Source organism: Lampris incognitus, chromosome 3 (assembly GCF_029633865.1).
Source record: "Lampris incognitus isolate fLamInc1 chromosome 3, fLamInc1.hap2, whole genome shotgun sequence".
In the NCBI taxonomy this organism is placed as follows: Eukaryota; Metazoa; Chordata; class Actinopteri; order Lampriformes; family Lampridae; genus Lampris; species Lampris incognitus.
This window is the reverse complement of record NC_079213.1, coordinates 57,642,158-57,658,341: the sequence shown is the minus strand read 5'-3', so window position 1 is coordinate 57,658,341 and position 16,184 is coordinate 57,642,158. Positions and strand designations below refer to the sequence as shown.

At 45.0% G+C, this 16,184-nt stretch overlaps 1 protein-coding gene across 1 annotated transcript in view; it reads left to right on the top strand.

The window, feature by feature from the left end:
* The window catches only part of arhgap39 (Rho GTPase activating protein 39), a 134,415-nt gene extending 119,160 nt beyond the window's left edge, over positions 1-15,255 (top strand). The window contains exons 7-10 of the mRNA XM_056276751.1: positions 9,040-9,239; positions 9,620-9,711; positions 14,129-14,298; positions 15,061-15,255. Of these exons, the coding sequence (XP_056132726.1) occupies positions 9,040-9,239; positions 9,620-9,711; positions 14,129-14,298; positions 15,061-15,255 (657 nt within the window). The remainder of the gene's footprint in view (positions 1-9,039; positions 9,240-9,619; positions 9,712-14,128; positions 14,299-15,060) is intronic.
* Positions 15,256-16,184: the final 929 nt, after the last annotated feature.

The window sequence follows — 16,184 nt, the reverse complement described above, 5'->3', positions numbered from 1 at the left end:
CACGCAAGCATGTCTGCTCTGAGTGATTTTGGCACAGTGATTTTTTCTCCTTTTAACAGGATGCCATCTGTCTCGGATATTTCATCCCTGTGATTCCAATATTCAGCGACAGCAGAATATTGTTTGACTGTCTCAGGCCACCCTGATTGGATAACCTGTCTCAAGGCTGAGAGTTGCTCATCCTCGGCTGTGGCAGACCTGATTTCTGATATTTTCCGGTTGCTCACCGGAGCACTGCTGATCACTGTGTGTATTTGGGAATCCATGCCTTCACTCAGGGAGATGTCACTGTACTCAACCGGCTTCATAGACAGCGTGTCCGCGACTGGTATTTGCTTTCCAGGCTTGTGAACAATGTTGACGCTGTATCTTTGCAAGTGTAGTATCATGCGCTGGAGCTACGGCGGTGCAGATGCCAAGGGCTTTGCATGATCGACTCAAGCGGCTTGTGATCTGACTCCACGGTCACCTGATGTCCATACAGGTATTGGGGGAATCGTTTGCATCCAAAGACTACGGCATACAGCTCCTTTTCGATCTGAGCATAGTGACTTCCGTCTCATTCAGTGCCTTTGATGTATATGCAATTGGTTTCTCATCCTGCAGCAGGACTGCTCTTAAACCATGTTTGGAGGCATCCACCTGCGGCTTCACATCCTTAGTGGGGTCAAAGTAGGCTAGTACGGGACCGGGCTGTTGTGTGAAGAGGCTTTTCACTTGCTGGAATGCAGCATTCTGGTTCGAATCCCATACAAACTCACTGCTCTCTTTCAACAGTTGTCGGAGTGGGGCTGTTGCCTCCGAGAGTCTGGGGGCAAACTTAGACAGGTAAGTGATCATGCCCAATATTGTGTCTAGCTCCGCCTTGCTCTGCGGTGGGGGCATGTCTTTGATCGCTTTGACTTTGTTGGGGTCAGGCCGGACGCCCTCTCGTGTCAGCATGTGTCCAAAATAGCTCACCTTGGGCACACAGATGATGCTCTTGTCTTTGTTCAATTTTATTCCTTTCTCTCTGGTTCTCTGCAGCATTGCACGCAGGCTGGCATCATGCTCCACTTTGGTGCGGCCGTATACAATGATGTAATTGATAATGGCGGCGAAGTTGTGGAGTCCTTCATAGGCCTTGTCCACCCGTCTCGAACTCATCTTGTGCAGATATGATTCCGAACGGGAGTCTCTTGAACCTGTATCTACCATAGACAGTGTTAAATGTGGTTAGCATGGATGACTCTTCGCTGAGTTTTATGTTCCAGTAACCAGACCTGGCGTCTAATACGCTAAAGTACCGTGCCCCTGCCAGTCTTGCTGTAATGTCATCTAGAGTAGGGAGTGGATAGTGGGGTCTCTGAATGGCTTTGTTTAGGGGGCGGGGATCTAAACAAATCCTGAGCTTTCCTGTTTTGGGCTTTTCCACTACCACCAGTGTGTTAACCCATTCTGTCTGTTCAGTGACCTTTTGGATTATGCCCATTTTCTTCATTTCATCTAACTCGTCTTTGAGTCGCCTGCGCAAAGTGTATGGGATGCGGCGAGGCGGGCACTCCACTGGTGTTACTTCAGGTTTCAGGCGAAGACTACACAGTCCAATGCCCTGAAACACATCCGCATACTCACCCATCAGGCTCATCTGTGGCTCTGGCTGCGCATTGACCATATGTACTATTTTGACAATGTTCAGGTCTAGACATGCTCTCATACCTAGGACGGGGGGAGCGCTTTCTGCACAGACTATGTCAAAATCTAGCATTACTGATTTCTTTTTGTACCTGCAGGTTAACTTACAGGCACCTTTCACACTGAGTGTGTTCCCACCATATCCTGAAAGCCTGGATGGTGGGCCTAGCACTACATTTCCAAACAGTTGGTGGAATGTGTTTGCTGGTATTATGTTGGCCTGAGCACCTGTGTCTATTTTAAACTTTAATTTGTGCCTCCGTTTGCCTATTTCCAATTCTGCAAAGGCCTGTTCCTTATTTGTGTTTTCATGCTGTTTAGTTATAGTGTCAATGTACAGTTCATCGTCTGATTGCTGTTCAGCACTCTGTAATAGCGTGCACTTTCTTTGCTTTAGTGTATTGTGCTTGACGGTGCTGTGGTGGTGCCCTACACACCCTAGCAAACTGACTGAATTTTTTGCATTTGTTACACTGGCGTCCCTTTGCTGGACATTCCTCCGTGCGGCTGTGCTCTCCTCCGCACGCACCACATCCTTTGTTTTGCATGGCACTGTTAGCATCAGTTTTGTTTACAGTTTTGCGGTCCTGACGTGCCTGTCCTCTTCTGAACGGCTTCTTGCTAACTGCATCTACAGACTGGTTGATTACGCCTGCTGTGGGGGGATCCATTGTTTTTAATTGCTGCTGTGATAGTTCGTGTAATCGTGCTATGCCAATAGCCCTTTCCAGTGTTAGCTCTGGACCTACACAGAGAAGCTTTTCTGTCACTCTTGTTGAGTTTGTGGCGAACACAATTCTGTCCCTGGCCATCTTGTCACTGTTAGGATAATCACAGTCTTTCACTAGCAGTATTAATTCAGTCACAAACTGGTCGAAGTTTTCACCTTCGCCTTGCATCTTTTCGTGGAACTTATAACGTGCAAAGATGGGGTTTGATTTGGACATTACATAGGCTTCAAATCCATCATAATAGGTTTCCAATACCTTTTTTTCTGGTCTGCGGTGAGAGTCCATGTATCGAAGACGTCTCTGCCCTTCTCTCCAATCCATAACAGCAAGTAGCTGCATTTTCCTCTTCCTTTTGTGCACTTAGTGGTCCGGCAAAACTTTCTCCACGCATCGGGAAGGTTGGACGAGTCCCAATCCATCCGTGGCATCGGAACACCGGTAGCCTCCATCTCTCGTCGTCAGGTCGATGTGAGCACTAGCGAGTTGATTCTGACACCATGTAATATTTAAAAGGGTGGCCTCCTAACGGTCACTCTACAGTGTCTTGAATGAAGCAATGTTCACACATTAAATAACGTTTGGTGTTCCGTGTTTACTGTGGTCTGCCATGCATACACAACCCTTCCGTCTCGTGCATTTCCTGAATCTCCAGAATAGGTCAGTGACGTCATCACCTAGCGTCGTGCTGGACTAGGCCATTCCTGGATCATACCATTATATGCTGACCTATGGATATTACAACAAGCAGTTGCTGTAGGCCCTCAGTGGCTCTGGATCCTCGTCCTTGCTGACTGGCTGTCTGTCTGTGTCTGATTTTTTGTGCTGTATTTTGGATCATACACGTAGTGCTGACTGTTACACTCGGCCAAAACTTTATAAAACCACAAAATCGTCCAGAATGGTCTCTGTGTTGTTATTGTGTCATTATTATAGGTAGTTATTGTGTTCTGAAATGCTTCTAGTACAGTAACTGTGCACCATTAGTACAATAAACAGGGAGGTTGCCCCACTACTCCCTGGGATGATGAACACTGCAGTTAATTCACCTTGTAGTTCTTTCATCACCCATGGAAGTAAGCCTGATGGCTATAGCGGGCTACAATGATACAGATAATGTTGAAAAAACAGAGGGGCGTCCAGGTAGCGTGGCGGTGTATTCCGTCGCCACTGGGATTGCCAGTTCGAATCCCCGTGTTACCTCCGCCTTGGTCGGGCGTCCCTACAGACACAGCTGGCCGTGTCTGCGGGTGGGAAGCCAGATGTGGGTATGTGTCCTGGTCGCTGCATTAGCGCCTCCTCCGGTCGGTCGGCGCACCTGTTCAGGGGGAACTGGGGGGAATGGCGTGATTGTACTGTTTTCCCTCAAGGTCTATCGTGGTCCATGGTGACGGGTGAGTGAGCACGGTAGTGAGTTAAATGTTCAGTGGCTGACTAACCTGACTTTAATGTTGATGCTTAAATCAGAATCATTTCACTGTACTGTTCTCCCTCAATGTCCTCGCAATGAGCCTATACTGAGTTCGACAGTCAGCTAAATTCTTATCCGCATCAGACCTCCAAGGAACAGACAGGTGTGTATTTGGCAGGTTTAATACGAAGAGTGTGAAATGATGGTTCCATAAAAAGGAAAATAAACAAAAGGATGGCATTAGATTGATGCAGGATTGCAACAATGGATCACCTTGCTGCTATGTACGAGTGAAGAAATCTATTTCCTGATATTCTTCTTCATCTATGAACCTAACAGGAAGTGAACATAAAGACAGGAAATACAAATAAAAGTCAATAGGCTGCAGTACTCAAAACTGACACTAGATGGGGACGAATCTATTAAGAGTTCCAACACACTCCCCGCCTGGCGTCTCTTAAGAGATGCCACTACAAGTCCTTATCTTCAGAAGACAAGAGAAGTACAACCTCTGAGGAAGGTCTTGAGAAGGTCTTTGAGGTTTGTTGACGGGACAGAACATCTTTTCACTGTTCTGTCCTCGCTAAGTTTTGTCCTCATGAACGTGTACTAATCAAGCTCCAAGGAACAGACGGATGTGTTGAATTTGGCAGTTTAATCAGGACAAGTGTGAAAAGATGATGCCACATATAAGCTATGAAGGAAATGATTTGCGTTGTATTGTAGTTAGCTGGCAAGATCTTGAGAGTAAGTGGACCACTTCCTGTTTCTGGAGTTAACAAAAGTAACTACTCAGAACAACCACCAGGGGTTGGCAAATACAATAAAAAAAACAAATCTGGTTCCATCACACTCCCCACGTAGCATCTTTAAGATGTCAAACTGAATGGTAAGCTTGATAGTTTATATCAAATCTGTGAACTCAAAAAACTAGAAACTAGGAAAGTAGGTAGACTGCCAGCCTTCCAGCAAGCCCCAGAGCGTAATTTTGCTCTTTCTTGAGGGGTCTCACTACTATCACACAAAGTTTCAGATGAGCAGGCGCCTGCCTTGTCTTCACAGAGCATCATAGCGCAGGTGGAAGCTCTGCTGTCACGTCTGGCGGCCTGTCAGTAGGAGAGCATTCAGGAACTCCTTCAGGAGCAGTTACGTTCTCGCTGACCGGAGTGGTGATGACAGAGTCCTCAAGTGAGGCTTCTGGTGAGTGTTCTGGACCTTGTAAGAGCACATCAATCAATGCTATGCCCTTGAACTGTGCACTTGAGTCAAAGGCAATCCTTATTTTCCCGGGTTTCAGGGGTGGTAAACACCGAAGCTTGGTAAATACCAATACTCTTTGTCGGTCTCTGGTGGAGGAGCTGGTTCAGCATGTTCATTTCTGAAGATGTTCTCCATGAAGTCTACAAAATGGTGTTTCATTTCCTGTTTTCTCTTCAGGGTAAGGCGGAGTGACATCAGTCGGCTGAGGGCTTGCTCTCTATTATTTGGGAGAAGACGGTCTGGGAGTATGAAATGGCAGCGGAGCAACCCAGCTGTTTGTATCATCCTTGAAGAACTTGCCCCCCATCATCTCCAGGAAGGTTGTGTCTTCAGTAGATGGTGCGAACTGGTTGTCCTTGTCGGTTCTGCAGAAGACATTTTCACCGATGTTCTCTTCAGTGGGTTTCACTGTTGTGCTTGATGCGCGAGGCCATATAGAAGTTTCCTGTTTGCTTTTGATGCCGTAGTTCTCCTTGACTTTGACCAGGCTCTCGCATGGCGTAAGGTAGCTTGGACGTCCATTTCCCGAGACGCATTTTTTTAGAGTGCTCACTTCATTTGGCTTATGAGCAGAGCCGAGGCACACATCACCTACGATTACCCATCCCAGGTGTAGCTTCTGTGGGCCATTTAACTGTCTGCGAGTGCTCACTTCATTTGGCTTATGAGCAGAGCCGAGGCACACATCACCTACGATTACCCATCCCAGGTCTAGCTTCTGTGGGCCATTTAACTGTCTGCGCACCATGTGGATCCAAAAAGATGTCTCATCTCAGCAGGAGCAGTATCTGCGCGTCGGGGTCAACAGGTGGTATTTGGTTTGTGATAGACCTCAGGTGGCTGTGGTGAAGTGCAGCTTCAGGTGTGGGGATTTCCGAGTGGTTATTTAGTACCTGGTTGCACTCAATCAGTGTAGGAAGTGGAATACTGGTTTTGCCATCTACAGACACAATGATATAGCCATATGCTCTTCTCCCTGCTGTTTCTGTTGTTCCTGCACTGGTCTTTAATGTATACAGAGTTGTGATGCCTTGAATGGCGAACATCTCGAAGAACTCTGTCTTGGCTAGGGACAGATTGCTTTGGTCGTCCAAGATGGCGTAGATCTTCTTGGTCTCTTGCCGCGGACCTTCGGGATAGATGTTTACAAGGCATATCTTAGAACATGATTTGTCACTAAATCCAGTTCCTCAGACTTTTGTGCATTGAGATGTCACATCAGGACATGTTGCAGCTTCCTGCTCCCCGCCATGCTCTTTGGATGGAGAGAAAGGTTTTAGAAATGGGGGTGCTGGTCCTGGATGAAGAGCAGCTAAGTGTCTGTCACTTTTACACTCTGTGCATTTTACAACCACGTCATAATCCTTCGCTTGATGGGTGGTCGAGGCACAGCAACGAAAGCAAATGGCGTTGTCCTTGAAGAACTTCTTCCTCTCATCCAGAAGCATTACCCTGAAGCCTCTGCACTTTTGAAGGGGGTGCAGTTTGTGGTGGATGGGACACTGCTTACTTATGTCTTCGACTGTGTTGTCCACTTCAGTAGTAGCTTCTGTAGATATGTTGGTTTTGTGTAGAGAGACCGGTGGTCTCCTGCAGTTGACCTTCCTCCTTTGTAGTGGATGACGAGAGGAGTGTTGTACTGAAACTGGGGTCGTTACAGGCTTTGGCCTCTCTTTGTACAAAGTCAGCGAAGAATTGAAAAGGTAGACACTTTGTATTGTTCTTTATATGTTGACCCTGTGGACATCCACTTCTCTTGGAGGTGAAAGGGCAGCTTGTCCACAATGGGAACCACACCCACTGTGTCCAAGTATGACAATCCAGGTAGGTGTCCATCTTGCTTAGCGTACTCCAATTCCAGAAGTACATTGCCGAGCTCACGCTGTTTGTGATGGTCTTTACCTGAAAGCTTGGGAAAGTTCTCAATCTTTGAGAACAAGGCTCTCTCGATAGCCTCCGGTGAACCATAACATTTTTCGATTCTTGACCAAATCATTTCAGGCCTTCAGAGGGATGGTAAACATTCACTGCTTTGATCCTATGAGCCTGCTCACTGGACTCAGGGCCCAGCCACTTTATCATAAGATCAATTTCCTCATTTAGTGTAAGGGTTAGTCATTCGATGGTGCCCAGGAAGGTGGATTTCCAGCTGAGATAATTCTCTGGGCGATCATTATATTTGTTCATCCCTCCAGTCACCAGCTGGCTTCTGGCAAGGAACCTGGCAAGCTCTGTTGTGGTGTTACGTGCTTCGTATGCAGGATAGCTGCATTGCTGTACACCTATTCTCTTGCTGTCTGATCTGTTGCCTTGTGGTGGGGCGACGTACTGCTGTGAGTTACTCCTGGGGTATAAAGGGTTTGACTCGTGCGGCAGTGGAATACCTCTCACTGGTTTGGGTTTAGGTGTGACGTGTGCTCCTGAAGTGTAGTCATCTTTCTCTTTCTGTGTGTGTTCAATGAACTTGAGGCTTGAATGCTTAGTCACATACTCACTGACTGTCTGTTGTGAAGTTGGTTCAAGGGGAACAAACTCAATTTCTTTGAACTGTTCCTGAGCTTCTAATTCTACAGTGGCTCTCCCAAGACCTCTGCTTTAACGAGTGCTGCATCAGCTTCTTTTTCTTGTTGTAGTATGTATAATCTTGCCTCAAGACGAGCTTTCTCCACTTTCAGGTCAATCTGTCTTTGAGCATAAGCTATTCTAGCGTGGGCTGCTTGCGCTTCAGTATATGCCTTAGCTGCAGCTATGCTTGCTCTTGAGGAGACAGAGAAGCGTGATGAGCGTGATGGATGTGATGACTTTAAAGAGTGGCCTGAGATAGACCTACTCTCTAGTCTAGATCTTCATGTGACCTTGTTTGGTGTGCATGATTCTCTCCTGCTTTAGTGTGAGGTCTATCGTGGTCCATGGTGACGGGTGAGTGAGCACGGTGGTGAGTTAAATGTCCAATGGATGACTAACCTGACTTTAATGTTGATGCTTAAATCAGAATCCGGCATGCAGTTTACATCCCTCAACGAATGGACATCATTTCACTGTACTGTTCTCCCTCAATGTCCTTGCAATGAGCCTATACTGAGTTCAACACTCAGCTAAATTCTTATCCACACCAGACCTCCAAGGAACAGACAGGTGTGTACTTGGCAGGTTTAATACGAAGAAGTGTGAAATGATGGTTCCATAAAAAGGAAAATAAATAACAGGATGGCATTAGATTGATGCAGGATTGCAACACTGGACCACCTTGCTGCTATGTACGAGTGAAAATAAATCTATTTCCTGATATTCTTCTCCTTCAATGAACTTAACAGGAAGTGAACATAAAGGGCAGGAAATACAAATAAAAGTCAATAGGCTGCAGTACTCAAAACTGACACTAGATGGGGACGAATCTATTAAGAGTTCCAACACAGTGATCCTCCCACGCGCTACATCCCCCTGGCAAAACTCCTCACTGTCAGGTGAAAAGAAGCAGCTGGTGACTCCACATGTATTGGAGCAGGCATGTGGTAGTCTGCAGCCCTCCCCGGATCGGCAGAGGGGATGAAGCAGCGACCGGGACGGCTCAGAGAGCGGGGTGATTGGCCAAGTACAATTGGGGAGAAAAGAGGGGGGAACCCCCCCCCCCAAAAAAAAACATTGAAAAAACATAGTGTACATTGTAGTGATCCCACCCCTACAATCAAAACATGGAATAAGGTTGAAAATTGATTAAATGTCCCTCTAAGGCAGAAATACTGATGAAATGTCCGCAGTGTCCTCACTTCTCACTCTGACCATGACGGCATCCTCTTCAGTGATATCTTTGTATAAAGCCATCATATTACATATTTATAAGTCTCAAAGGTGCTCTTCCAAACTACTGAGTCAAATTTACTCCTATAAATTACTCCACTCTTGCAGCCTGTTCACTTTTTTTCTGGTTTTCTCCTTCAAGTTTTCTGTCTATTTCTTTTCATGAAGGGCTTGAAGAAGCCATGCCTAGAAGAGATCAAGCATGCCAAGAACGCCATCTTCAACCCTTCCATGTTTGGCTCGTCTCTGGAGGAGGTGATGACACTGCAGAAGGAGCGCTACCCAGAACGCCAGCTACCGTGGGTGCAGACGCGCCTCTCTGAGGAGGTGCTGGGCCTCAACGGAGACCAAACAGAGGGCATCTTCAGGTGAGGGAGGGAGGATTGTGATAAGGAGACTTACATAGAAAAGGTGAAAGCAGAAATGTGGAGCTGGAAATTAATTAGTCCTACATCTTATGATGGTTTACAGTACCTCATGTTTGTGAAAAATATTCTAAATGTACACTCATTGTTCAGTATAAAAGTTCAGTATAGAAAGGAACACAGCTGACTCCTAACTTTAGTTTGGTTGATGCAATGCAAGAAAATAGCATACCCTAGTTTCAGGATGTACTGTCTCTTAAAACGTGAAAACACTATGTTACTATTTAATTTGGAAATAGCAACCTGCTTCTTTTTTTTTAAGATCTATAGTAAGAGAGATAGAAGAAAGGCGTGTAAACTGGATTATAACCTTTGACCCCCAGGGTTCCAGGTGACATTGATGAAGTCAATGCACTCAAGCTGCAAGTGGACCAGTGGAAAATCCCTACAGGACTAGAGGACCCACATATTCCAGGTATATTTCATCCACCCTCCCTTCTAGTACCTCTTCCCTCCTCGGCTCTAACCTCTCTGCACTGGGCTAACCCTCACTCAGTATTACTAGACCTAAGAGACATAAAATATAAAGTATAAGTTATAATGTTAATTTTTAATCATGTCTTTCTTTTGTTAATTGAACATTTTAGTGTGGTCTTAAAGGCACAGTGTGTAAAAATTGTGAAATACACTATTCACAACTATGTTTTTCTCGTTAATGGCCTTGTAGTGAATTCGGGGGGCAGCCGGGAACTGCCGCAGCTAGGACACAAACCCGGGTCTCCCGCACCATGGGCGAATACATTAACCAGTCGACTAAAGGGTCTGACCCGTTAGCCAAAGGCTAGCGAGTCTAGTCATCCGTGATCGTTATACTACCCCCCTCCTTCGGGAAGCGCGTCCCTGCGCTTCAGCATACCAGCTTCCTCACGCCTCTGGACACACAAGCTTTCGATGGCTTCGCGGTCTCACCATCCCACTTCTGACACCAATGTAGCAAATTCAGGGGGCAGCCAGGAACCGCCACAGCCGGGACGCGAACCTGGGTCTCCCGCACCACGGGCAACTACAAACCCCAATTACAATGAAGTTGGGACGTTGTGTAAAACGTGAATAAAAACAGAATACAATGATTTGCTAATCCTTTTCGACCTATATTCAATTGAATACACTACAAAGACAAGATATTTAATGTTCAAACTGATAAACTTTATTGTTTTTTGCAAATATTCACTCATTTTGAATTTGATGCCTCCAACTCGTTCCAAAGAAGCTGGGACAGGGGCAACAAAAGACTGAGAAAGTTGAGGAATGCTCAAAAAACACCTGTTTGGAACATTCCACAGGTGAACAGGTTAATTGGAAACGGGTGAGTATCATGATTGGGTATAAAAGGAGCATCCCGAAAGGCTCAGTCGTTCACAAGCAAGGATGTGGCAAGGTTCACCACTTTGTGAACAACTGCGTGAGCAAATAGTCCAACAGTTTAAGAACAACGTTTCTCAACGTACAATTGCAAGGAATTTAGGGATTTCATCATCTACAGTCCATAATATCATCACAAGATTCAGAGAATCCGGAGAAATCTCTGCACGTAAGCGGCAAGGCCCAAAACCAACATTGAATGCCTGTGACCTTCAACCCCTCAGGCGGCACTGCATTAAAAACCGACATCATTCTGTAAAGGATATTACCAGGTGGGCTCAGGAACAGTTGGGAAAACCATCGTCAGTTAACACAGTTCATCGCTACATCTACAAGTGCAAGTTAAAACTCTACCATGCAAAGCCAAAGCCATATATCAACACCACCCAGAAACGCCGCCAGCTTCTCTGGGCCCGAGCTCATCTGGGATGGACTGACACAAAGTGGAAAAGTGTGCTGTGTTCTGACGAGTCCACATTTCAAATTGTTTTTGGAAATCATGGATGTCGTGTCCTCCGGGCTAAAGAGGAAAAGGACCATCCAGATTTTTATCAGCGCAAAGTTCAAAAGCCAGCATCTGTGATGGTATGGGGGGGTGTTAGTGCCCATGGCATCATGGGTAACTTGCACATCTGTGAAGGCACCATTCATGCTGAAAGGTACATACAGGTTTTGGAGCAACATATGCTGCCATCCAAGCGACGTCTTTTTCAGGGACGTCCCTGCTTATTTCAGCAAGACAATGCCAAGCCACATTCTGCACGTGTCGTAGTAAAAGAGTGCGGGTACTGGACTGGCCTGCCTGCAGTCCAGACCTGTCTGCCATTGAAAATGTGTGGCACATTATGACGCGCAAAATAGCGCAACACGTTCCAATAAATGTTGGAACGTGTTGCAGGCATCAAATTCAAAATGAGTGAATATTTGCAAAAAAAAAACAAAGTTTATCAGTTTGAACATTAAACATCTTGTCTTTGTAGTGTATTCAATTGAATATACACTACCGTTCAAAAGTTTGGGATCACCCAAACAATTTCGTGTTTTCCATGAAAAGTCACACTTATTCACCACCATATGTTGTGAAATGAATAGAAAATAGAGTCAAGACATTGACAAGGTTAGAAATAATGATTTGTATTTGAAAAAAGATTTTTTTTACATCAAACTTTGCTTTCGTCAAAGAATCCTCCATTTGCAGCAATTACAGCATTGCAGACCTTTGGCATTTAAGCTGTTAATTTGTTGAGGTAATCTGGAGAAATTGCACCCCACGCTTCCAGAAGCAGCTCCCACAAGTTGGATTGGTTGGATGGGCACTTCTTTGAGCAGATTGAGTTTCTGGAGCATCACATTTGTGGGGTCAATTAAACGCTCAAAATGGCCAGAAAAAGAGAACTTTCATCTGAAACTCGACAGTCTATTCTTGTTCTTAGAAATGAAGGCTATTCCATGCGAGAAATTGCTAAGAAATTGAAGATTTCCTACACCGGTGTGTACTACTCCCTTCAGAGGACAGCACAAACAGGCTCTAACAGGTACTATTTAATGAAGATGCCAGTTGGGGACCTGTGAGGCGTCTGTTTCTCAAACTAGAGACTCTAATGTACTTATCTTCTTGCTCAGTTGTGCAACGCGGCCTCCCACTTCTTTTTCTACTCTGGTTAGAGCCTGTTTGTGCTGCCCTCTGAAGGGAGTAGTACACACCGGTGTAGGAAATCTTCAATTTCTTAGCAATTTCTCGCATGGAATAGCCTTCATTTCTAAGAACAAGAATAGACTGTCGAGTTTCAGATGAAAGTTCTCTTTTTCTGGCCATTTTGAGCGTTTAATTGACCCCACAAATGTGATGCTCCAGAAACTCAATCTGCTCAAAGAAGTGCCCATCCAACCAATCCAACTTGTGGGAGCTGCTTCTGGAAGCGTGGGGTGCAATTTCTCCAGATTACCTCAACAAATTAACAGCTAGAATGCCAAAGGTCTGCAATGCTGTAATTGCTGCAAATGGAGGATTCTTTGACGAAAGCAAAGTTTGATGTAAAAAAAATCTTATTTCAAATACAAATCATTATTTCTAACCTTGTCAATGTCTTGACTCTATTTTCTATTCATTTCACAACATATGGTGGTGAATAAGTGTGACTTTTCATGGAAAACACAAAATTGTTTGGGTGATCCCAAACTTTTGAACGGTAGTGTAGGTCGAAAAGAATTTGCAAATCATTGTTTTCTGTTTTTATTTACATTTTACACAACGTCCCAACTTCATTGGAATTGGGGTTTGTACATTAACCAGTTGACTAAAGGGTCCGACCCGTTAGCCAACTGGCTAGCGAGTCTAGTCATGATTGTTGCAACCTAATATGAAGATTCATAATGTTTTTGTGAGCTTAGAATGAGCTCTTATGTCATGTATCTGCATAGGAGCAGTTCCCTCCATTGGAATCTGCCATGTTGAATAGCCATGTTTCTACAGTAGCCCACAAGGACAAACCTGCATGGGGGAAAAAAGCCCTCTTCACTTACAGACCTTGTGACCAAAATCCCATGCTACTTACTACTATATATGTGTACTATGTTCCATTGCACTATTAGTATGCGAGTAAAAAGTATGTTAGATTTTTGGACTTAATAGGTCATCATAGAGCTGTGCCATGGTTTCAGCCCTCTGCGGGTGGAATATGACCCCTGTATTTTAAACTTACTGGCTTCACCAGTATACTGCCATCACAGCAGTTATATTAGTGTTCCCGAGGCGTTTCTACTGGTTTTTTCCCCCAATGTTTTATACTTTAGTGGGAGTGGGGGTTTTATATGTTAGTGGGAGTGGGGGGTTTATGCTTTAGTGGGAGTGGGGGTTTTATACTTTAGTGGGAGTGGGGGTTTTATATGTTAGTGGGAGTGGGGGTTTTATGCTTTAGTGGGAGTGGGGGCAGAGGTGTAAACCAATTAATTTGTTCCGTGGCTCGCAGAAAGTGTCTGTGTCGCCATCTTATTCATTTGCTTGAAAATGTGGGTAACGCTGGCCAGTTATTCCAAATTATTTCAAAGAATGAACTAGCTTACCTTGCCGGCTTTGTGTGTTCTGGCATCTCAGCAGTTGGCTAGTTGTCACTATGCCACCAACTATCGATCCAGTTTTACGACAGGAAGCATTAGCAGCTGATCAGCATGCTCATTTAGGAGGATTAATTGTTTTAGGCAAGTGACTTAGTTCACAGAATGATTTATTCAATCCCGTTTGGACATCCCTACCAAATTGTACACACTGTACCTTTAGAAACACACTATGTCCTAGATGGGAGAGAATAGTGTCTGGCCACACCAGGAGATTGGACAAGAAACTTCCCATTATAAAGAAATGCTTTTATCGTGCAGTTTGTACTCTTTCGCGCCATCTATCTGCTGTATCTTGCCCTCTAATGTCTAATTTCTGGCTGTTTTAGTCAGTTAGACCTCGTTTGTATTTTCAGCCTCTCTGTTGAAGCTGTGGTACAGGGAGCTGGAGGAGCCGCTGATCCCCCATGAGTTCTATGAGGAGTGTATCATCCACTACGACAGCCCAGAGGCAGCTGTCAACGTGGTGCTTGGCCTGCCGCACATCAACAAACTAGTGCTCTGCTACCTCATCCGCTTCTTACAGGTAGTGTTACGGACTAGTCGGGTGTAGGGGTTAAGGGTTAAGCATGCAATAGAAGTCCTAACCTGTAGTGAGTGGAAAAGATGAAAACGAGGGAAGAAAAAGAAAAGAGGACTGATTTCCAAGACTAGAGAAATAGCCTGGAGGTGGGCTAGCTTACCGAGGTAGCAGGCTAGCAGGTCCCTCCAACAAGGCCTCGGCCATATGGGTCTCAGCTCCCATAAGCAGCGGACTCCGTCTTGGTAGGTTAGTTCAGTTTAGGTTGATGGTGTTGAGCTGGAAAGGTGTGAACTTGAAGTGTCCTGGACAGCGTGTTCAAAATGGCGTATCCTGAGGTGTATGTATGCAAACTGCCGCCATTAATTAACTCCAGGGGATGTGCCGGCATCACACAGTGACGTCCTCTTATAAACACTGCTTAGTCACGCCTCCAGTCATTTCTCATGAAAACCAGTCCAAGTATGTATGAAAAGGAAGGGGAGAAGACAAATATAAGCCCCATCACTTCTAACATTAACTTTATTCATGTCTAAGGTCCACCTGATCTTTGTTGTTCTGAAGACCCTTCTTCATGTCTAAGGCCCGCCTGGTTTTTGTTGTTCTGAAGACTCTTCTTCATGTCTAAGGCCCACCTGGGCTTGGTTGTTCTGAAGACTCTTCTTCATGTCTAAGGCCCACCTGGTTTTTGTTGTTCTGAAGACTCTTCATGTGTGCTATAAATGGTCGTTGTGCTTGACGTAAGCCACACTCTGTTTGTCTCTGTAGGTATTTGCCCAGCCTGCCAACGTGGCCATCACTAAAATGGATGTGAACAACCTCGCCATGGTCATGGCTCCCAACTGTCTGCGCTGCCAGTCTGATGACCCCAGGGTCATCTTCGAGAACACACGCAAGGAGATGTCTTTTATCCGTGTGCTCATCCAGCGTCTGGACACCAGCTTCATGGATGGATTACTATAGCCCCCACCTCGTTAAACACACACACATAAACACACACACACACACACACACTCACAAGTGCAGGGCCATCTAACAAACATGTATTCAACACAAGCTGATGTATTCATTCAAATAAACTCACAGAACAGGATTAAGATTTTATAATTGTTCAATAAAAGGACACATATATGGACAGGAAAGAAGTAGTGATGTCATGATTTCACTTCTCAGGGTCACTGATTTTGGCCCATAGGAACATGAGATTTTAGTCATTTAATACTGGTTACAGACAAGTTACTTTAGAGTGAGTATTTTTACAATACACACGTTAACCCTCGTTTATGGTCACAACTGTAAGCCTCCTTCGTATAAAGTTGCAAACTAACTAAGCTATATTTATGAAACGTTTGCAGGCATGGGGTTTCCATATTACCCTTATACGTATGTTGATAATCACCAGTGGTGTCACACCACCTTATTTATCATGAATGAACATAATGCCACACCTCAGAAGTGCCATGTAAAGCACAGCAGGACACCCACAAAGATGACTCTCATGAGAGATGCTGTCAGAAAAAATAAAAATTGGCTGCAAGCGCCAACTGACCGGATCCAAGCACCTGATGACCAGTGAGGCATGTGTGAGGTGGACTTGTGTGCAAGTATGATCCCTGTGGCAGTTCTGATGTCTGACATCCTGACACTTTTAGGACAAAATAAGCATCAATATAAATAGAACATACATACCACGTTTCAAGAGAATCGACTCTGCATAACTGTAGTCCACTGACTTCCGGTTTCTACTGCAGCGGTCATACGAGTTTCCTGTTTGTTGCCGTGTGCTACTGACAATTGTATATTTTACACGATGGCTGCAAGATTTACCATGGATAAATGTCAACGACATGCACAGAATTGTCGACAAACTTTCACCTGCACCTACCAGCAAA